The sequence below is a fragment of the Manis javanica genome, chromosome 11 (genome assembly GCF_040802235.1).
Source record: "Manis javanica isolate MJ-LG chromosome 11, MJ_LKY, whole genome shotgun sequence".
In the NCBI taxonomy this organism is placed as follows: domain Eukaryota; kingdom Metazoa; phylum Chordata; class Mammalia; order Pholidota; family Manidae; genus Manis; species Manis javanica.
In genome coordinates, this window is record NC_133166.1 from 114,166,306 (window position 1) to 114,185,913 (window position 19,608).

A 19,608-nucleotide genomic window follows, 5' to 3' on the forward strand; every position below is an offset into this window, starting at 1 on the left:
GGGCCCAGACCTCCGCCCCGAGGTTTGCGAGGGCGGGCGGGTATGCGGCCGGAAGAGCCCGGAGCGCGCAGGGCAGGAGCGGGGCCTCCGGCTGGCGGGCGAGCTGCGTCCCCACACCTGGCGCCCCACACCTGGTCGGCCAAGTCTCGGAGTGCGGCGGCACCCCCACCCCGCGCGGCTGCTGGCTCCGCGCCAGCGCCCTCCCGGTTTGGGGTTGAACGTTGTTTTGCGTTATCATCTCCAAGCTCCTCGCCCAACCGCCTCCTCTGGCTCGAACCGCAGGGCGGGGTTTGCCCTCTGTGCCCCGCCCCATCATTAAGGGGTCTTCCCTCCACCCCTCCCCATCCCCCGCCTCCTGTCTGTCACCCCCAATTCCTCCCTTTGAGACTTTAATAGCGGCAGCCTGGGGGGTCGCAGCTTCCACAGACACCCAGCCCGCCCTCTAGGCGCTGTTGGATGCAGGGGTGCAAATGCTGACCCGCCTGCTCAGGCCCCCATGGCCTTCTGACTCCCCGGCGGAGTGAAGACCCTCCCCCACAGCAGCCGCTTCTCTAGCAAGAGTGACTCTGATCCTTCCAGGCCCTCGGGGTCCAGGTTCTCAAGCCTGAATGTGCACCAACGGTCCCCTGGAGGGGTTAAACACAGATTGCCAGGCCCTGCCACACAGCCAGCCCTGTCACCTCTTCTCTGACATCCTGGGTGAATCCTCCATCTGCCACAGACTCACCTCCTCCAGGAAGCCCATCTTCAAAAGCCCGCCCTGAATCCTCCCTCCTTACGCACTGGCTCCAGGTACAGGGAGACTCAGGCGAGACAGAGCAGGTGGTCCCAGGGTTCAGAGGAGGCCCGTCGGGGTGAAAGCAGATGGGACAGGCTGTGGCCTGTACCTCTGGCCCTGAGGGGTTGGAGAAAGTGTGCCCAGGATCCCAGGCTTTCCAGGGACACTGATCCACCGAAGCAGGAAGTCCTGGTGGGGAGGGGTCCACACGTCTTCAGGGAGACTCCCCACAGCTCTGGGGCACCTCCCTGCCAGGGGGAGGAGGCAGCCCCACAGACCTGGCCCTGAAGGCCCTACCGGCTGTTGAAAACCAGCCATGGGGGTGTCTCCCTCACTCCACCCCCCGCTGGTACCTCCTCTCCCTCTAATGGCCCACCCCCTGTAGCTCCCCGCCACCCCTCGGACCCCTGCCTGCAGCCTGCCCCCCCCACCCGGCTGGATTCCCCTAGCCATGCTGCTGGGCCAGGCCTCTGGGGGGTTCTAAGCCGGCCCCAGGCGGACCCCAGTGGAGGGCGGGCCCCAGGCCTGTGCCAGACGTGCGCCTCCAGGCGCGCTCAGCGCCGCACAAACTTGTCTCCCAGGATTTTTCCACACAAAACACGTCTCCCAGGGAAGCAACCGGTCTGATGAGCTGGGCATGCAGGCGTTCCCACCCCGCCCTCCTGGTGCCCCCACAGTTCTGTCCTGCAGTGAGAGGCTGCCCCAGACAGATGCACCTGGCTGAGGATGGAGCCCAGGACCCCTCAGCTGGCAGCAATGGACTCCGGGATGCGCCACAGGGCCTGCAGTATCCTGACCGCAAGCAGGGTAGGTCTCCTTCCCCGGCACCCCATGCCCCACCCCAGATTTCAGCCTACCTTTCTGGGGGTCTTTCCTTTCCCCCTCACTGCCACACTGGGTCCCCCACAGGGCTGCCTCCTCCTCAGCTCCAGGCCACTGCCCCCCAGCCACCATCCCCAGGACTGATTGCAGATTAAGGCAAATGTGTTCAGGGGCCAGGGCCCGGGTGAGGGCCTCTCACGGACAGAGGAAACTGTTAGGGTGGGCCCCACGGTGACTTGGCCAGGGAGGCCCAGGAAGTACATGAGGCCACTAGCTCCCATCTGTCCAGCCCTCCTGGGCTCACCCCGCACCCCCAGTCCACAAGGGGCCTGTCCTCTAGGTCTGGGCCTTTACTCCCCGGCCCTGGCACCAATCCTCCTGGCCCCTGATCCCCTGGGCTTCTGGGTTCTTCCTGCACACCCCAGCTCCTGTCCCTCCAGCCCTGCAGAAAGGCCCCTCTGAATCAACCCTGCCCTACAGAGCCCTGAATCACTGTTGGGAAGGTCTTCCACCCCTACAGCCCAGGGGCAGGAGCCCAGGAAGCGTGCCAGGGAGAGCCAAGCCAGCCCTGTGGAGGCCTCTGCAGAGGGGGGGGCCTGGAACTAACTCTCAGGGTATACAGGATAGAGGTCTGGAGAGTCCGGACCCAAAGGTGGCCTCTCTATCCACATGCTTCTGGTGTCTCCCGGGACCAAAGGCTAGGGCAGGGGCTCCATAAGGAACCCCTCCACCCTAAAGCTCCACCCAAGCCCTTTATCTTCAACCCTGCCCCTGACCCTGGGCTCTCAGAGTGACTCGATGCCAGCCCTCGCTTGTGCCTCACCCAGTCTCATGGTTGGGCTGCCTGGTCCCTGGGGCTCCCTAGAGCCCCCAGCCCGGCAGAAATCCCTCCCCTTCAGACTGCAGAGGCGGCCGCCGTGGCCCTTTCCTAACACTCGGGACAGCAGAGCCTGGCTAGCCCACCCCCACACCAAGCCCTGTGGCCTTTACAGGCTGGGAACAAAGCCAGGACCCGATACCCCTGCCTAGTTCTGGCTAGCGTGGAAGGCAGGCCAGCCCAGGACCTGGGCCACACAGTGCCTGTTCTTCCGCCCGAACTCCACCTTAAGCAGGCAGTGGCCCCTCCCTCCCACCTAGCCCAGGTGTCCCCGCCCAGAGCTGAGCTCGGCTGGGCGGGCGTCGGATCCTAGGCTGGTTCTGGGCGAGGCCAGCGGGGAGGGGACTTTAGGACAGGGCCGCCCAGGACAAGACAGTGAAGACAGCGCAGGCTGGAGGTGGCTGCCTCGGCGCGGCCTGGGGAACCCAGCTCCGCGCGCCTGCCGCCATGCAGGACGGTAACTTCCTGCTGTCGGCCCTGCAGCCTGAGACCGGTGTGTGCTCCCTGGCACTGCCCTCTGACCTGCAGCTGGACCGCAGGGGCGCAGAAGGGCCTGCAGCTGAGCGGTGGCGCGCAGCCCGTGTCCAGGAGCAGGTCCGCGCCCGCCTCCTGCAGCTGGGCCAGCAGCCACGGCACAATGGAGCGGGGGAGACCAGCAGGGCCGCGGAGGCAGCCAGAGGTAGGGGACAGCAGGGGGTGGGCGCCGGGTGAGCAGGGGTAGCCTGGGGAGGGTGTGGTGGTGGGAGGGCCAGAGGCCACTGTGAAGCTGGCTCTGGGGTTCAACTGCCTGACTCACTGAGGCCTTGCACTGAGTCACCTGCCCCGCCCCACCGGGCCTGGGAGAAGCCATGGGTGGGGCCTCCCACCACCCAGCAGGGACCCCAAGGTTCCTCTCACGGAGCCTGGCTAGGCCCCACCTGGCCCACTGGCCAAGCCCCACCATGGGGTCAACGGGCAAATCAGCACACGGCGGTCCCACATCTGTCAGTAAACCCAGAACATGCACACGTCATGCGCCATGTAACACTGGCACACACATGGTCTCAGATGCATCCAGACACGTCAGTCCCACAGATACATAGACGCCCAGACTCCAGCGTCCCTGCCCCGCCCCCAGGGAGGAAGCAGACCAGTGTGAGGAACGGGTCTGGGGAGGCTGGTCAAGACCCACCGGCCTGTCTGGACCAGGGTCTCTCTGCGGAATTGTGGGGAGCCCACCAGAGCAACCCCCCCGGTGCCAGGCAGATTCCCCAGCCTAGCAGAAAGCCTGGCCCCCATGTGTGAGTGTGAATGTGAGTGCATGTTAGTGCGTTTATGTGCACACATGAGAGTTAAAGACCCCACACTTGGCAAGTTCAGGACATTTGTTCTAGAAACATCTCTCCTTTGCCTGCTACAGCAACAGAGACCAAGGGAGACAAAAAGAAGGATCCCCACCCGGGTGCTGAGACCAGTCACAGTGGTTCACATGATGACTAGAGGGCCCTTCCCTGCAACTGGCCTCTGGGGCAGCCTGGATGCCAGGGTCCTCCCTCCCTGGGCCTCAGAGCTGGGTGCCCAGGGATCATGGGGTGCAGGAGGGACAGAGAGGGGTTAATTGCCACCCTGGTTACCCTGCCAATTAGGGGAGGAGGATAATTTGGGGGTGGGGTGAGGTCCCCAGGCTGAGCCTCACTGGCATCAAAGGGTTAATAGCCCTGCCCAGCAGCCCCATTAACCAGGGCAGGTCTAGGGAATGTACTGGCAGGGGGAACCCCCAGACCACCCAGCTCCACAGAGGCTGGGGGTGGGGGGAACCGAGGCCACCTTCCCTTGACCTCCATGAGAGCCCTCAGCAGCTCTCTGCCCTGGGCCCCAGGGAGGGACAACTCTTCTCCCCAAGGCAAGGCCCACCTGGGCCCCTGACAAAAGCTGAGCCCCAAGGCACCCCATCTGGGCATCTCCCAGGCACCCACCCGCCGCAGACCATTCCCACTGCTGTGCCTCAGTTTGGCCATCACCCAGCCCTTCTCGGTGTTTTCCAGTTCTTGTTAGGCAGCCATCATCTGTCCTTCTGTCCATCCCTCCATCCTCTGGCTTAGCTCTCTCTACCCACCGGGCTGCCTGTCCCTCCAACCCCCATCCTTCAAACAATCTGAGCAGCCGCACACACCCACCTCTCTGTCCACTTACCAGTCTGGCTGGCACCAGTGCCCTCACTTTCTGTGTGGCTGGATGGGGTGCGTGTGGCTTTGCAGGTGGGACGCTGTCCTCGGCAAGTGCAGTCACTCCTGTGTGACCACAGTGCAGGATGGGCGCACAGGAGGTCAGTGTGGCTCCCTGGAGCAGGGGGCTGAGTGTTGGGCCCTGGAAGGGACTGAAGAGCACGTTGCCCAGGCAGCCAGGAGGCCAGCTGGGTGAGTCAAGGGGCAGGGGCCACGGGCTGAAGCCTAACCCTAGCCCAAGTCCACCGGCCACCCAGTCCTGGGTCCCAGGATCACAGAGAAGAGACAGGAGGCCAGTGCTGCACCACCTGGCATGGCCAGACTGCCACTGTCCCTGTCTACAGGCTCATCCCAGGGTCAGTACCACACCCTGCAGGCTGGCTTCAGCTCCCGCTCCCAGGGCCTGAGTGGGGACGCGTCGGTGAGTGACACCCTCTGCATCCCCTGGAGAGTCTGGGCTCCACAGTCATATGGGGAGGCTCTGGGGGAGGCTGGGGACGCCAGGCGAGCCCCTGCAGGCCCTCAGCGCCCTCCCCTCCCCACCCTACAGACCTTCCGGCCCATCGCCAAGCCTGCCTATAGCCCCACCTCCTGGTCCTCCCGCTCTGCTGTGGACCTGAGCTCCCGTCGGAGGCTGAGCACTGCCCACAACGGGGACGGTGCCTTTGGGGCTGGGGGATTCGGGGGAGCCCAGCCTGCTGCCCCCATGCCTGCCCGGCCCTTGTCCTTCCATGAGCGTGGTGGGATGGGGAGCCGGGGCGACTATGACACCTTGTCCCTGCGCTCGCTGAGGCTGGGTGCCGGGGGCCTGGACGACCGCTACAGCGTGGTGTCTGAGCAGCTGGAGCCCCCTGCCACCTCCGCCTACAGGGCTTTTGCCTATGAGCGGCAGGCCAGCTCCAGTTCCAGCCGTGCTGGGGCCCTGGAGTGGCCGGAGACCACCGAGGGGCCACCCAGCCGGACCATCCGGGCCCCAGCCATGCGCACCCTGCAGCGATTCCAGAGCAGCCACCGCAGCCGGGGCGGGTCTGGCGGGGGGCCAGTGGGGATCCTGGAGCCCGTGACCCGAGCACCCTCTGTGCGCAGCCTCAGCCTGAGCATGGCCGACGCCAGCCACCTGCCTGACGTGCGTGGCCTGGACGGCTATGACAGCCGCCGCACTCTGCAGAGGCTCAGCAGTGGGTGAGCTGGGCCTGGCTCAGGGAGAAGCCTCTGCCCCTGGCCTGTCCCTGAGGTCAGCCTGACCCCTGACCCCATCTCTGCAGCTTCGATGACATTGATCTGCCCTCAGCAGTTAAGTACCTCATGGCCTCGGACCCCAACCTGCAGGTGCTGGGAGCAGCCTACATCCAGCACAAGTGCTATAGTGATGTGACGGCCAAGAAGCAGGTAGCCTGCTGCCCTGTGGACACCCCTACTGCCCACCTCCCTGGTGATCCCCAAGCTGACTTGGCACACCCCATCTTGCCCAGAGCCTTCTCAGCAGAGAATGGGTGGGAGGGGAGGATGTGCACACACCTGCACACTTCTGCCCACACCTGTGTACACCTGCCCACCTCTGCACACACCTGCATATACCTGCACACTTCTGCATACACCTGCACACATATATATCATCTGTGCACACCTTCACACATGTGCATACATCTGTACACACTTGCATCATCTGCATAGACCAGCACCATGTACAGATATCTACATATGTTTGCACATACCTGTTATATATTTGCATTCATTTGCATGTATCTGCTTACATATGTGTGCATCTGCCTGGATCTGCAACACATCACCTTTACAGGTTTTCATATACTTGAATACATCTACCTACCCCTGTATCATCTGCACACACCTGCACACACCTGCAGGTACACACACAAGCACTAACACCCACATAAACATATAGGTTTGGTCCCAGCCTTTTTATTAATTTTCAATAGAATTACACATACAAGTATCCACCCCCCAGTGAAAATGCCCTTCAAGTTATTACAGGACCAAAAGGAGCTGGTGTCAAGCATGCCAATAAGGCAGCAAATAACACCTTGCTAAGCCACACCCCCACGGGAAACAGCAGTGATAAAAATTAAGCCATAAACGAAAGTTTGACTTAGCCATATTGTACCGGGTTGGTAAATTTCGTGCCAGCCACCGTGGTCATACGATTAATGACCCACAGGCCCGCAGTCTTCATGCTGTGCCCAGGCTGGTGAAGCTCTTCAACCATGCCAACCAGGAGGTTCAGCGCCATGCCACGGGTGCCATGCGCAACCTCATCTATGACAACGCCGACAACAAGCTGGCCCTGGTGGAGGAGAACGGCATCTTTGAGCTGCTGCGGACGCTGCGTGAGCAGGACGATGAACTTCGCAAAAATGTCACAGGTGGCCCAGCCCCACCAACCTGTTCCGTCTTTCCTTGGTCCCCATGGCTGTTCTTATGTCTCTGGAGCCAGCCCCCGGCCCACAGGCCCATGTCCCCAGGGGTCCTCTGCTCTGCTGCAGCCCGTGATCCTGCAGGTCACACTCAGTCTGTCCCTGGTGGGGCTCCTGGGTGAGGTGCACATGCTAGGTAGGACCTGGGAGCTGTTGCTGACCACGGCCTCCACCCCACCTGCCAGGGACCCTGTGGAACCTATCCTCCAGCGACCACCTGAAGGACCGCCTGGCCCGAGACACACTGGAGCAGCTCACAGACCTGGTGCTGAGCCCCCTCTCTGGGGCAGGAGGGCCACCCCTCATCCAACAGAATGCCTCTGAGGCAGAGATCTTCTACAATGCCACGGGCTTCCTCAGGTACACGGGACAATGGTAGTGGGCTGGGAGAGGCTGAGGTGGTGGCCATGGGGAGGCTGGAGAAGGGGCATTAAATCCAAGGTCTGGATAACAAGGTGGAACCAGCCACGGGGCAGGTGACATGGCCAAACCAAGCAACACTAGAGGCTGGAGGGAAGCAGGCCACCAGGTGCAGCCACCCAGTGGAAGTCAGCACTCCAGTGGCTGCAAGCTCAGGTTTCACTAAACCAGAGACTCAGTCTGACATTCATAACCCACCCTGGGCACTTCGAGGAGTCAAGGGCAGGTGGGCGTGCAGAGGGACCGGGGCTAGGGGCAGGACTTGCTGGGGGCAGGGCCCAGTCACAGGGAGGAGGGGACCAGCACTCAGGATCTCAGCCCTTGCGTTTGGGTTCCTGTGGGGGTCTCTGATCTACCTCCACCCCCAGGAACCTCAGCTCAGCCTCCCAGGCCACCCGCCAGAAGATGCGTGAGTGCCACGGGCTGGTGGACGCCCTGGTCACCTACATCAACCATGCCCTGGATGTGGGCAAGTGCGAAGACAAGGTGAGGAGAGGGGGTAAGACAGTTACCAAAGGGGCCTGGGGCTTCCTGGCCTGCTCTGAGCACGTCCGCCCTCCAGAGCGTGGAGAATGCTGTGTGTGTACTGAGAAACCTGTCCTACCGCCTGTACGATGAGATGCCACCGTCAGCCCTGCAGCGGCTGGAGGGCCGGGGCCGAAGAGATGTGGACGGGGCACCACCCGGCGAGGTGGTCGGCTGCTTTACTCCCCAGAGCCGGCGGCTCCGAGAGGTGGGTGACAGCCTGGGTGGGTGGGAGCAGGGGTCGCAGCCTGACCCGGGCTGACCTCAGCACTCTCCCGCCAGCTGCCTCTCGCCACTGACGCACTCACCTTCGCCGAGGTGTCTAAGGACCCCAAGGGCCTAGAGTGGCTGTGGAGCCCCCAGATCGTGGGGCTGTATCACCGGCTGCTGCAGCGCTGTGAGCTCAATCGGCACACAACCGAGGCAGCCGCTGGGGCGCTGCAGAACATCACCGCAGGCGACCGTAGGGTGAGGGCGGCCCTGGGCACCACGGAGCAAGTGCCCCACCTGACAGGACCCACACCTGACCATGTGCTGGGAACAGAGGGTGCCCAGGGGATGGGAGCCTGATCTCCAGCTCACAGCCAGCTGGGGAGGGTCAGGGAACTCATGCAGACACGCGGTGGAGCCAGGAGAGAGGCAGAGAAGGCAGGGCGTGCAACTGAGGTGGTGGCTATGAGCAGGGCCGGAGGAACAAGAAGGCGGGCGTCCGAGGGCTGACCAAGAGAGTGAAGTCAGCTTCCTGGACAGGACAGACCTCCGGGACCCCTGAGGACAGGTTTAAGGGCAGGTGCCTGGGAGGTCTGTGGTGTGCAGGCAGAAGCAGGGATGCCCAGCAGGTAAGAGGCAGAGGCCAGCCCTGCCTCAGAACGCTGTAAGGACCGAGGGAGGAGGCCCAGCCTGGAATGCTGTGGGCGTCACGCTCTCCCCGGCCCCTCTCCGACCTGCAGTGGGCGGGCGTGCTGAGCCGCCTGGCTCTGGAGCAGGAGCGCATCCTGAACCCACTGCTGGACCGCATCCGGACTGCAGACCACCACCAGCTGCGCTCGCTGACCGGCCTCATCCGAAACCTGTCTCGGAACGCCAGGAACAAGGACGAGATGTGTGAGTCAGGTCCTCCACAGCCCGGGGCCCGCCTGCACACCGCCCAGCTGAGCTCATACCTGGATCCTGCCTGGGCTGGCCTCAGTGAGCCAGAGCCTGGGGGAGAGCAGCCCAGCCCCCTGGGGCAGCAGGGGACTGACAGTGCTGGGGGATGGAGGGTGGAGACTGACCCCAACCTCCCGGCAGCCACCAAGGTAGTGAGCCACCTGATCGAGAAGCTGCCAGGCAGCATAGGTGAGAAGTCTCTTCCAGCCGACGTGCTGGTCAACATCATAGCCGTGCTCAACAACCTGGTGATGGCCAGTCCCATTGCTGCCCGGGACCTACTCTACTTCGATGGGCTCCGAAAGCTGGTCTTCATCAAGAAGAAGCGAGACAGGTGAGCCCCACCCCTGATCCTGGCCCAGCGCCCCCTCCCTGCCTTCTGGCCACGCCTGTTACCCAGCTGACCCCTCTCCCCCAGCCCTGACAGTGAGAAGTCGTCACGGGCAGCCTCCAGCCTCTTGGCCAATCTGTGGCAGTACAACAAGCTGCACCGAGACTTCCGGGCGGTATGTTCCAGCAACCCAGGGCCACGGGCACAGATGTCCGGGAGGACAATCTGGTGGAGAGGGAGACACAGGAAAGGGGACCAGGAACTTGGGAGGAGCAGGGCTGGGCAGGCAAGCCTGCCCCCTGACTCTGGGCCTTCTCTCCCCAACCCCCGCTGCAGAAGGGCTATCGAAAGGAGGACTTCTTAGGCCCATAGGTGAGGCCTTCCTGGAGGAGGAGATGGACGTGGCCCAGCCTCCGAAGGACAGGCTCAGTTCTGTGCTGCCCACCGGCCAGCCTGGAGGAAAAGGCAGATGGCCCAGGGCCCCTCACGGAACCTTGTGCTACTTCGAAGGACCAGGGCCACCAGGGAGGGGGAGGGGGCTTGTGGCTGGGGACTTGGCTTCTGCAGGGCAATGGGTGGGGCAAGGCTTCAGGCTGCTCTGGTGCTCGGGGGTGACGGGTGACCAGGTCACGTGGGCAAACGTGGAGCTGGCCACAACCAGCAGTGCCTTGGGACAGCCAGCACTGGCACACTGGCAATAAAGTGAACACAGCAGCTTCAGCGCTGAGGGCTTCCTTGGCTGGGTGACCTGGGAGTCGGACCCAGGGTTCTCAGCGGCATCCCTAAGTCACACCTGTCCCCGAGGACACTCACTCCCTGGGCTCTTGGGCTCTCCAGCTCAGGCAACCAAGTACAGGGAGGGAGTACCCAATGGGGGAGAGCTGGCCAAGAGTGGAGGAGATGGGGCAGTCAGGAGAGGCAGCTTCGGTGCCCAGTGAGGCAGAGACTCATCCTGGGGACCCACATGCAGAGCAGTGATCCTCCTGGGGCACCTGCGGCAAGTGCACCTAGCACCACCTCTCTCTGCCCTGCCCCTCAGGCCTGAGGGTGCCCTGACTAAGGACTCTCATGCATCTGTCTGAAGCTTGGGGTCCAGTAGGCTCTAGGACCCCTCCCCCATCTCGCCAAGGAGGCCACTTGGTGGCGAAGTCCCCATTGATGGTTTTACAACAAAAGGCTTCTGCAAAGCTCAGAGTCAGAATCCCTAAGGGACCCGGATGTGTCTGGGTCAGAGTGGGACTGAGGATAGTCACGCCCCTACATGGGGAACCTGAGGAGCTGGCTGGGATGGGGGAGGATGGAGACAGCAGGATTGAGTGGATGGCCAGATTTGCTGACCAGGTGGCCATGGGGATGAAAAAGGTTGGGGTGAGGGGGCCCATCCAGGATGCATCCCCACTCCTGCCCCAGGAGAGACCAAGGCCCAGACAGGATCCAAAATGACTTTATTTTCTGGCACAGGGAGGGGCGCTACTGCACTCACTTTCCCCAGTGTCTCAGGGCCTCCCCTGCAACCCTACCCCACATCCCTGGTGACCCTGCTGCTTGGGCAGGTGATGGGGGCTACACATCATCCTCAGACACCAGGCAGTAGAAGTCCGTGCGGGCACCATAGTTGCGGGACCCAAGGTCCGAGATGTCCACCTCGCTGCCCCGGCCCCCTCCAAGTGAGACCCCACTTGCATGCGGTGGTGCTGATGGCTCCCCAAAGATGGGCCCTCGGACACCTGGGGAGGGGTCCACCATGCCTAAGCCTGGGCTGCCCTCAGCCTGACGGTCATCCCCTGCTCGCCCCTCTGTAGGGTGGCACATGAGATCCTGGGGGGTTCCCAGCCAGGCCTTAGGCCCAAGTGCCTCCAGGAAAGAGAGAGTAGGGAGTGCTGGGGGGTGGAGCCCATCCAGGGGCTGCAGGAGGGAGTCCCCGCCTGGACCCCTTTGTGGGCTCCTCCACCCTGTACAGCACCCCTCCACCCCAGGTGGAGCTTCTCAAGGTCAGGCGTGAGGCCAGGTGTGCATACCCAGGTCCCCCTCGGGGTCAGGATCCAGCTCCGGGTCCAGGGCCCGACCCTCTGGGGCATGGCCCCGCACAATCAGCATGGGGTCCTTGTCATCCTGCAGCCGCGTCTGGGGGTCGCCCTCCATCGCCCTGTACTGCATCTTCCGTGGCAGCGCCAGCTGGAGCTCCTTCCAAAAGTCGGAGGAAGGCGTCTGGGGGCAGGGTGTGGCAGTCAGCCTGTGTGCACGCAAGGTGGGATGCAAACACCGAAGCCCTTGGCCACCTGGGCCCCAGGAAGCACACCCACCGCGCGCGGTCCCAAGGCTCCGGGGACCTCTAAGGAGGCCCTCATCAGACAGCAGACCACGGAGCCCACCCTCGGGTCCTGTTCCCAAGCCCCCAGTGCCGCAGAGCTCTGTGGAAGCCCCTCTGGGGGGCCCACCCCCTCCGCACCACAGAGCCGGGCCTCCAAAGCAGCAGCGTCACCAGGTGGCGGTGCTGGCGCAGCAGGCGGAGCGCTGGGTGCGCGGAGTCGCGCCTCTGGCCCTCGAAGGTGATGAAAATGGGTCTGCGTGTGAGTTCCAGCAGCCGGCACAGGCCCTCCCTGCGGGGCGGCACCGTCAGCGGGGGAGCGGCTGGGTCCCCCCAACCCGGTGCGGGACCCACCGGAAGCTGTGGCTGCACCAGGCCCGGCCCAGGAAAGCGTCGGACAGCACCACGATGAGGCGCCGGCAGCGACTCAGGTTCACCAGCAGGTCCGCTGAAGGCTCTGCGGAAGGCGGGCGTGGGCGGCTGGCGGGGGGTGGGGGCGGGGCCTGCGGGGAGGGGCTGCTCCAGGGGCGGGGACAGCGAGGGACAGCGCTCCAGCCCACGGCGGCTGCGGGCCCGGGCGGGGCCTGCGGGGAGGGGCTGCTCCAGGGGCGGGGACAGCGGAGGACAGAGCTCCAGCCCACGGCGGCTGCGGGCCCGGGCGGGGCCTGCGGGGAGGGGCTGCTCCAGGGGCGGGGACAGCGGGGGACAGAGCTCCAGCCCACGGCGGCTGCGGGCCCGGGCGGGGCCTGCGGGGAGGGGCTGCTCCAGGGGCGGGGACAGCGGGGGACAGAGCTCCAGCCCACGGCGGCTGCGGGCCCGGGCGGGCGGCGCGGGGCGGGGCCCGCGGCGGGCAGGGGCGGGGCGCGCGGTACCCGCGCGGGGCAGGAGGTCGCGGTCATCCAGGAGGAGCTTGTAGCCCCGACGCCGCTCCAGCTGCGGCTTCAGAATGAAGTTCACGAACTTCCGGTCCTCGGGGCTGTCGCTGTAGGAGACGAAGGCGTCGTAGAGCTTCCCGTCTGCGGACAGCGGCGGGTCAGAGCGGCCGTTCTCTGCCCAGGGCCCCTGACCCTCTGCCCACGCGCGCTTGGGGCTCAAGCCCCTCCCCCGGGCCGTGCCTCGACCTCTCCCCAGCACACGACTGCACCAGCCCTTAAACTAGCTGCCCACCCTGCTTCCGCTGCCCCTATGCCCTCCAAGGCCTGGAGACACCCCCTTTCCTAACTGCTTACCAGAGCCTCTCCAGGGACTAAGGCCTCGACTCCACCTCCAGAACGCCCCCAATTACTGGGACAAGCAGTCCCAGAACTGAGCTACAGAGGCCCCGTACTTGACACCCCCGACCTCCCTCCTGGCCTACGCACCGTTCATCTCCACGTCCCCGTACACGTCTTGGTACCAGAGCAGCACATTGAGTCGACACTTAACGTAGAGCAGCGCCGCGAGAAGCAGGGCCAGCAGGACTAGGAGTGAAGCCAGCACTGCGGCCACGTGGCCCGCCGGGCCTGGGGACAGAGCTGCAGCCTGAACCACCACACCCTTCAGCACCCTCCAAGCCTCAAGGTCCCCAGGCCCCCCTCCTGCCCCCTACCTCAGTGTACCCCCTCACCAGCTCTCCAAAGAGTGAAGGAGAAAGAGCTGACGTTCTGGACGGAGCAAGTGAAAGCCCCGAAGTTCTCAGCACTGGTCAGGTTGACCTCCATGATGCTGGACACAAACACCTCTGACAAATTGGCCTTGACCCTGCAGAGACCAGGCCCCCTCCTCTCACCTGAGGCCCAAGAACATCAGTGAACACCCCAGAGCCCCCACTATGTGGGGCTCACCCAGAGAGGCTGCAGATGTGGGCTTCCTGGTAAGTCCTTGGGTCATAAACTGAAACAAGTGGCTGGAGCCTGGAGAGGGCGTGGGTCTGCTTTGGCCAGTCACCTGCATCCTGGGTCTGGGCCCTGGGGGTCCTCTGATCCTAGCCTCGGCCCAATAGTCAAGGCCTAATTCAGGCTGTCAGACTCTGCTGGCCCCCATGGCCTCGGGTGGTCTAGATGAATGTCTACAGGGCCCATCTGTCTCTGTGTTCACCAACCCTCAGACTGTCTCCAGAGTGTCATGCTGCCCATGTCCAGGCGGTTACAGACCAGGGTGTACGTCAGAGAGGCCACTGGCCATGGGTATACCCAGGGTGGTCCCTGACCCTGGACACCCCAGGCTCTTACCAGGAGTCCTCATGGTGGTTGTAGTGGCTTCCATTGGCCAGCAGCTGCCCATCTTTCAGCCACTGCACAGAGGGCAGGGGACAGTGGGGCCCAGAGACCACCCAGGCTGTGCAGTTCAGAGCAACTACACTGCCGAGGGCAGGCCCCAGGACCTGGTTTCCGGACGGGGAGAGGAAGGTGGGGGCCCTGTCACAGACACCTGCAGAGAGAGGTCTGGGTAGATCCTTGCAATGCACAGGATTCCGGGCTCCCACTGCCCACAAATAGTCTGTGGGCCAGGAAGAACAAAATAGCCAGTGGCGCATGTTGCTTAATGGCCACACCATGTCCATCAATGAATCCCACGGGGGACAGAACCTGGCACTCGGCTCAACCTCCCCCAGCATTAGCTCGTCCTCAGAGAAGGTATTGGCATGGGGGGCAGTGGCTAGAGTCATGACTGAGCTGACTCCCCTCAGCCGCCGGGCCCACATGGCTGCTTGTTCACTCAGGACGTGAGCCCGGCCCCCACACTTCCTGCACCTGTTGCTCACAGCTGTGCTGTCCACCCCAGGTGAGGGGCCCAGCTCTCCACCCCTCACCCAGGGGCCTCTACTGGGGTTGCTGCAGCGAGTATGAAGACTGGTGGTTTGGGGACTCAGGTGCTGGATGTGCTAGCACCTCCCACCTGGGACACGAGTGGTTGCAGGACACTCTAGACCTCACCATGGGCAAGCCTCCCACCATCCTGACACCTGAACTTCCTCAACTTTAAATCAGGGTGCTGAACCCTAGCAAGAGGACCACCACCCTCATGGTAGTGCAGCCTCCAGGCCACCTCTCCCTGCAGCTCCCCACCATCATTCCTTCCCGGTATCCCTGGGCTTTACTGACCCCCCTGAGCCCTAGAGGTCTTGGGCAGGAGAGGGCTCAGGGGCCATCCTAACAGTGGGGTCAGGACCTCAGGTCATGGGGGAGGGGGGGATGGAAGCCTTTGAGCCCAGGCTACATCCAGCACGGAGCCAGCCCAAGGGCAGATAAAAGTGGGGCCCATGCTGTCCTTCTCTGACCCATCTACCTGCCATGGTCTGGCTGGGGCCTTCTCTGGGCACGCTGGGCACTGGTCCACCCCTGGCTCCACGGGGCTCCTTGGCCGAGCAGACTGGACCCCCAAGGGCTGAGCAGGACTCACTCTCTGTCCTTGTGGCTGGTCAGTCAGGGCACCAGGACAGGGCAGAGGCTGCTGCCATCCCCAGGGAGCAAGTTAAACAAGAACAGGATGAGTTAACATGTAACTTTGGCCACAGACCACACTGTGGCCAGCACAGACCCTGCACCAGCTGCTTCATAGATGCTGGTGGGGGAACAGGACGCCAGCACAGCAGCTCTAAGCACCTCATACAGCTGGAATGGGCACTGCCCTGCACAGCCCAGGGGGCTGGGAGGGGCCTTTGGACTGACCTTCACCTGCCCCAGGGCCACCATGACAGCCCAGGGTGAGCCTGTGGGCAGGTAAACCCTGGCACCCCTCAGGAGGCCTGGAGTTGGCCTCATTCCTCTTGTTCCCTGGGAAAAGGCTGCCTCATGTAAGGGGCTGCAGCAGTACAGGTTGCACTCAGGCAGGCTGGGCCTGGGGGGCATGAGCAACATGGTGAGTACCACGTGGCCTGACTCAGCCATGCTCCCAGCCATGGTTTGGTTCTGGACCCATGTGCCTGAGGCTGAGCCAGGCCTAGGCTGGAGGCAGGAGGGCCCCATGGGGGCCAAGCTGGACCGAGTCCTCTCCAACGGGCTCACAGGGCACCCCTCTTTCTAGGTCCCATGCCCTCATTCCCCCACTCATCTGTCATTTCCCAGCCAAGACACTTTTGTTCACCTATCCAGTTCCCCATGGGAGGCCCCATCCCACCCATAGGTGACTCTCCTACATAAGGTCTGGGACCCTCCCAGTATAGATAGGCATGAGCCACATGTCTTCTGACACAAAAAGCTCCACAGTGACCGGGGCTGAAAGGAGGGGGCCCTGTTGAGGGAAAGGGGGAGCCTTTGTTGAGGGTCTCCTGACAGAAGAGCCTGGGGCCCCTCCTCCCGGCGCCCAGGTCCATCCAGTTGACCGAGCAAGTATCTATTGAGCAGATACTCTGCTGCCCCCAGGGGTTGTACTCCCTGCCCCAGGGCCCCAGAGGCTTTGCAGGGACAAGTCTCAGCCTCCCCACCCTTCTGCTGCAAGGACCCAGCCTGGCCTAGCCTCTGCACAGCCAGAAGCCCCAGGTTCAGCTGGGTGTAATTTCCTCAGGAACTGGTGAAGCATCAGGCAGGGGGCTGGTGAGGAGGGTCCTTCCAGGAGCCCTTTGGAGTGGAGGACAGTCCTGGGAAGTTCCGTGAACTAGTCCGCTGGGGTGCTGTGGAAGGTGAGGCAGCTCACACCCCTCCCCAGCGAGCCCAAAGGATGTGCCCCAGCCCAGTGGCTCCCAGGCACCTACAGGGGCCCCTGCACCTTCCCAAAATCAGAAGACCAGCTTTCCCTGGAAACGCAGTCTCTCACCCTCCTGGAGGTTAAGGCTAAACTGCACAGTCAGGGCAGGGGTCCTCTCTCTGCAGTCTCTGCGTTGCACACCTACCCCTGCACGGCCCCCCAGGCCTCTCCCTATGCACACCTGCACTAAGCTCCCGTCTCAGTCCGTGTGCCCACAGGCACACTCCCCACTCTTGTGGCCACACACCCAGCACAGAGCACACTTGTGACAGCTCTGGCAGGCTGTGTGGCCACGAGCATCTGCACACACCCCGTACCATGTACCTTGCTCTGCACACCCACCTTGCCTGCCAATAGCACACTCACGGCCCCCATCACCCGCCCCTGCACACACATGAGCACATACATGCCTCAGGCCCTGCAGGCCTCCCTCAGCCAGGCCTGACTCCGAGGACAGGACTCAGGTCAGGAAAGGCGTCCAAGGATGTGGACACAGGCTTACCCAGGGCAGCAGGGCCGCTGTGGGAAGGCACGAAGTCACCTGGCTCCGGCTCTTCCCTCCTGGGTGGGTGTCAGTCATTGAGGTCATTGACGTGTGCTTGGGAGGACCCCTTACCCCGTCTACAGTGGTAGAAGCGCTGCCCCAGACACATCGCCAAGCAGTGAGGACCTGGCCTTTGTTTGTGTGTACTTAATCAGAAACTCCCTGTAGCTTCCTGGCCTTGAAGTCACATCCTCTCCTAAACCTAAACCCCACCCAGGCACCCACCCTCCTCCTGCTGCTGGTGGCTGGTGGTTCTCACCCCGCCTGCCTGCCCAGCTTCTTCCTGTAACTGTGAGTCAAGCGGCTCCTTCCTCTGGGGCCCGCCCCGGCCCACCCAGGCACCAAACTTCCCGCGCAGGCCAGGCCTGGAGGATAGGGGAGGTTGTAGGGGGCCCAGGGCCTAGGGCCCAGGGTGGTGTGTGGGGGTCTTGCACACACAAGCAGAGGGCCAGCTGTACTGTGTGGTCTGCTGCCTGGACACCTCCAATGAGACCAACTCGTGGTGGGGCGGGGAGGGGTGGGGGTTCTCCATGTTGCTCCCCTGACCCCAAGTGAGCAACCCTGATGTGTCTCTGACCTCTGATCTGCTGGGGTGGGGGTGGGGGGTCCTGTGGAAATTGCTGACAATATTGGGGCCATCTCCCAGGAATAGCCCCCAAATGAGGCCCTCTGCCACGGGGCTGGGGTATCATGTGAACCATAGCTACAGGCTGGGATGGGAGGGCAGTGCCCCCTTTTCCAGATAAGGAAGCAAACAGGAGGCTGCCTGACTCAGTCCAGGTGGGGGGCAGCCATCGTCTCCTTTTGTCACCACTGACACCCTCCACCCAGACTGGCCTGGGACTCAAGGCCCAGCAAAGGTGGCTGGTATTGCTGCCCATAGAAGTTGGGCAAGGGTCCCCTTCATCCTCTGTCTCTGCCCTCGGGGGGGCAGGGGCCCCCAAGTGGAGCATCCGCAACACAGCGCTGGCTTTCCTACATCCTTAATCTGACCCCATCCACTCTGGTTCAAACCCCGCTGTGGCCCTGGGGAGCCTTGAGTGATGGTGCAGTATGGGCTCAGGGTCCCGCAGAACTGGAGGAAGGCCCGATTGCACCCTTCCCCTGAGCCTCCTGGAATCTCACTGGGACTGTTACTAGCTCTTCCCCGAAGGTGCCCCAGCCGCTGGCCAAGGAGGGGACAGTGAGAGCGCCTGATGCACAGGGTAAAGCCACTAGCATCTAAAGTGGCCAGCGTGGGAGCAGCAGGCGGGAAGTCCCACCAGCCCTGGTCCTCTCAAAGCCACTGCCGGACTGTCTGGCTCCCGTGCCCATCTGTGCCTCCACCGAGCAGCCCCGCGTGGACGCTCCTCCCTCGGCCCCAGGCACACTCCCCAAAGTGAGCATGAAGACGCACAAGGCCTCAGGCACTCCCGCGAACAGCCCTTTCGAGGCCAAGCCCGCCCCCGGCGCCGCCCCGCGCTCTACTCCCGGAGCCTGCCGGCGCCTACAGGCCCCAGCGCTCCTGCCCTCGGGCGGTCTAGAGCTCTGGCTCCCTGGAAGCGCAGTGGGGCTGCTGTCCCCGAGCCTCGGGGTCCCCTACCCCTGACCAGCGCTGCTTCCTGTTACCCCGCCCCGCCAGTCTGTTCTGCTGCCCGTGCCCCATTTTCTGAGCGTTCACCCGCACCTCCCACGCTCCGCCTTTCTGGGGGTGGCCCGGACTTAGACCCCTCCAGGTGCGGTGAGCAGGCCAGTTGGAGGCGCGCTCGCGGGGCCGCGGATGGCGAGGCGGGGCGCGCACCGTGAGCGGGGCGCGGGCGCTGGGACAGGCGCGCGGCTGCGAGCAGGCCTGGCACGGCTGGGCGGGGACGCGCGGATGGCGGCATCTCCGCCTGGCGATCCGCGCCGCGGCCCCAGCCCGTCCGTCGGTGCGGCCTCGGCGCCCTGGGAGGAGCCAGGCCTGGGACCCGGGCTCGGGGCGCTGTGGGTGCCCGCGCGCCCCCGGCTCCTCCTCCTCAGCTGGGCGAAGGTCACAAGGAAGCCACGCCCACGTCGGGCCGAGCGGGAGGAGCGGCCCTTGCCCCCCAAGCCCCACGAGGCCGGGATCCGAGCAAGCTGCGGGCGACGCGGGCAGCAGGCCCGTCTCCGAGCCTCTTCCTGCAGGACCGCGATCGCCACGGTCGACGCTCCTCGGGGCAAGGAGCTCCCCGCTCCCCCAAGCCCCAGGCCTGGTCCCGGCTCCCAGGAGCCGGCGACCTCCACTCACCCCCGTGGGTTTGAGCCGCGGCCGCCTTTCACCTGCTGCCGAGACCTGGGGCCCGCTCGACCGCGGGGGCGGGGCGGCTCACCTGGGCCAGGTGCGCAGCGGCGACAGCCCCGCGGCGGCTGCGGCAGGTGCAGCCCCGCCCAGCGGCCAGGGCCCAGGGCGGACCCAAGTGTCCCACTTTGCGCCCAAGGCTGTCCAACGCTCAGCCCCGGGAGCTGCGGCCGCCGGAGCCTGGGGGCAGAGGCCAAACTGGCCCAACCAGCCGGGAGAGGCTCGCTGACGGGTTTGCGTCGTCTCAGGGGGTACCT

At 64.0% G+C, this 19,608-nt stretch overlaps 2 protein-coding genes across 11 annotated transcripts; one reads left to right on the forward strand and one right to left on the reverse strand.

The window, feature by feature from the left end:
• Positions 1–1,303: 1,303 nt before the first annotated feature.
• On the forward strand, positions 1,304–10,258 carry PKP3 (plakophilin 3). Its single transcript, XM_017668087.3, has 14 exons — positions 1,304–1,585; positions 2,961–3,156; positions 5,026–5,102; positions 5,232–5,863; positions 5,947–6,070; positions 6,858–7,062; positions 7,299–7,473; positions 7,902–8,019; positions 8,096–8,266; positions 8,341–8,526; positions 9,009–9,162; positions 9,349–9,541; positions 9,626–9,713; positions 9,875–10,258. The coding sequence occupies exons 1-14, from the start codon at positions 1,505–1,507 to the stop codon at positions 9,908–9,910; spliced, it is 2,436 nt and encodes an 811-aa protein (XP_017523576.3). The 5' UTR covers positions 1,304–1,504; the 3' UTR covers positions 9,911–10,258.
• Positions 10,259–10,966: 708 nt separating this feature from the next.
• On the reverse strand, positions 10,967–19,421 carry SIGIRR (single Ig and TIR domain containing). 10 transcript variants are annotated; one of them, XR_012123099.1, is made up of 10 exons: positions 17,014–17,243; positions 15,114–15,278; positions 14,057–14,255; positions 13,453–13,586; positions 13,208–13,348; positions 12,719–12,862; positions 12,201–12,303; positions 11,988–12,138; positions 11,557–11,771; positions 10,967–11,265 (listed from the first exon to the last, which is right to left on the reverse strand). XR_012123099.1 is itself a non-coding variant. In XM_073217460.1 (10 exons), exons 2-10 carry the CDS (start codon positions 15,118–15,120, stop codon positions 11,102–11,104), a joined length of 1,233 nt encoding a protein of 410 aa, XP_073073561.1. In that variant the 5' UTR covers positions 15,121–15,278; positions 19,301–19,421; the 3' UTR covers positions 10,967–11,101. The 10 variants fall into 10 exon arrangements, 9 of the variants coding, with proteins under 9 accessions (XP_073073561.1, XP_073073563.1, XP_073073562.1 ...); XM_073217460.1 differs by lacking the exon at positions 17,014–17,243 and adding an exon at positions 19,301–19,421 and having other exon boundaries at positions 11,557–11,746; XM_073217462.1 differs by lacking the exon at positions 17,014–17,243 and adding an exon at positions 18,836–19,131 and having other exon boundaries at positions 11,557–11,746; positions 15,114–15,275.
• Between the last annotated feature and the right edge of the window lie 187 nt (positions 19,422–19,608).

Coding starts and splice junctions, on each gene's coding strand:
- PKP3 (XM_017668087.3), top strand. CDS start 1,505: ATGGAGCCCAGGACCCCTCAGCTGGCAGCAATGGACTCCGGGATGCGC. Junction 5,103..5,231: donor GCCTGAGTGGGGACGCGTCG/GTGAGTGACACC, acceptor CCCACCCTACAG/ACCTTCCGGCCCATCGCCAA. Junction 7,063..7,298: donor ACTTCGCAAAAATGTCACAG/GTGGCCCAGCCC, acceptor CCCACCTGCCAG/GGACCCTGTGGAACCTATCC.
- SIGIRR (XM_073217460.1), bottom strand. Junction 13,587..14,056: donor AACCACCATGAGGACTCCTG/GTAAGAGCCTGG, acceptor TGGTCTCTGCAG/GGTCAAGGCCAATTTGTCAG. Junction 12,863..13,207: donor CGGGGACGTGGAGATGAACG/GTGCGTAGGCCA, acceptor CGCTGTCCGCAG/ACGGGAAGCTCTACGACGCC.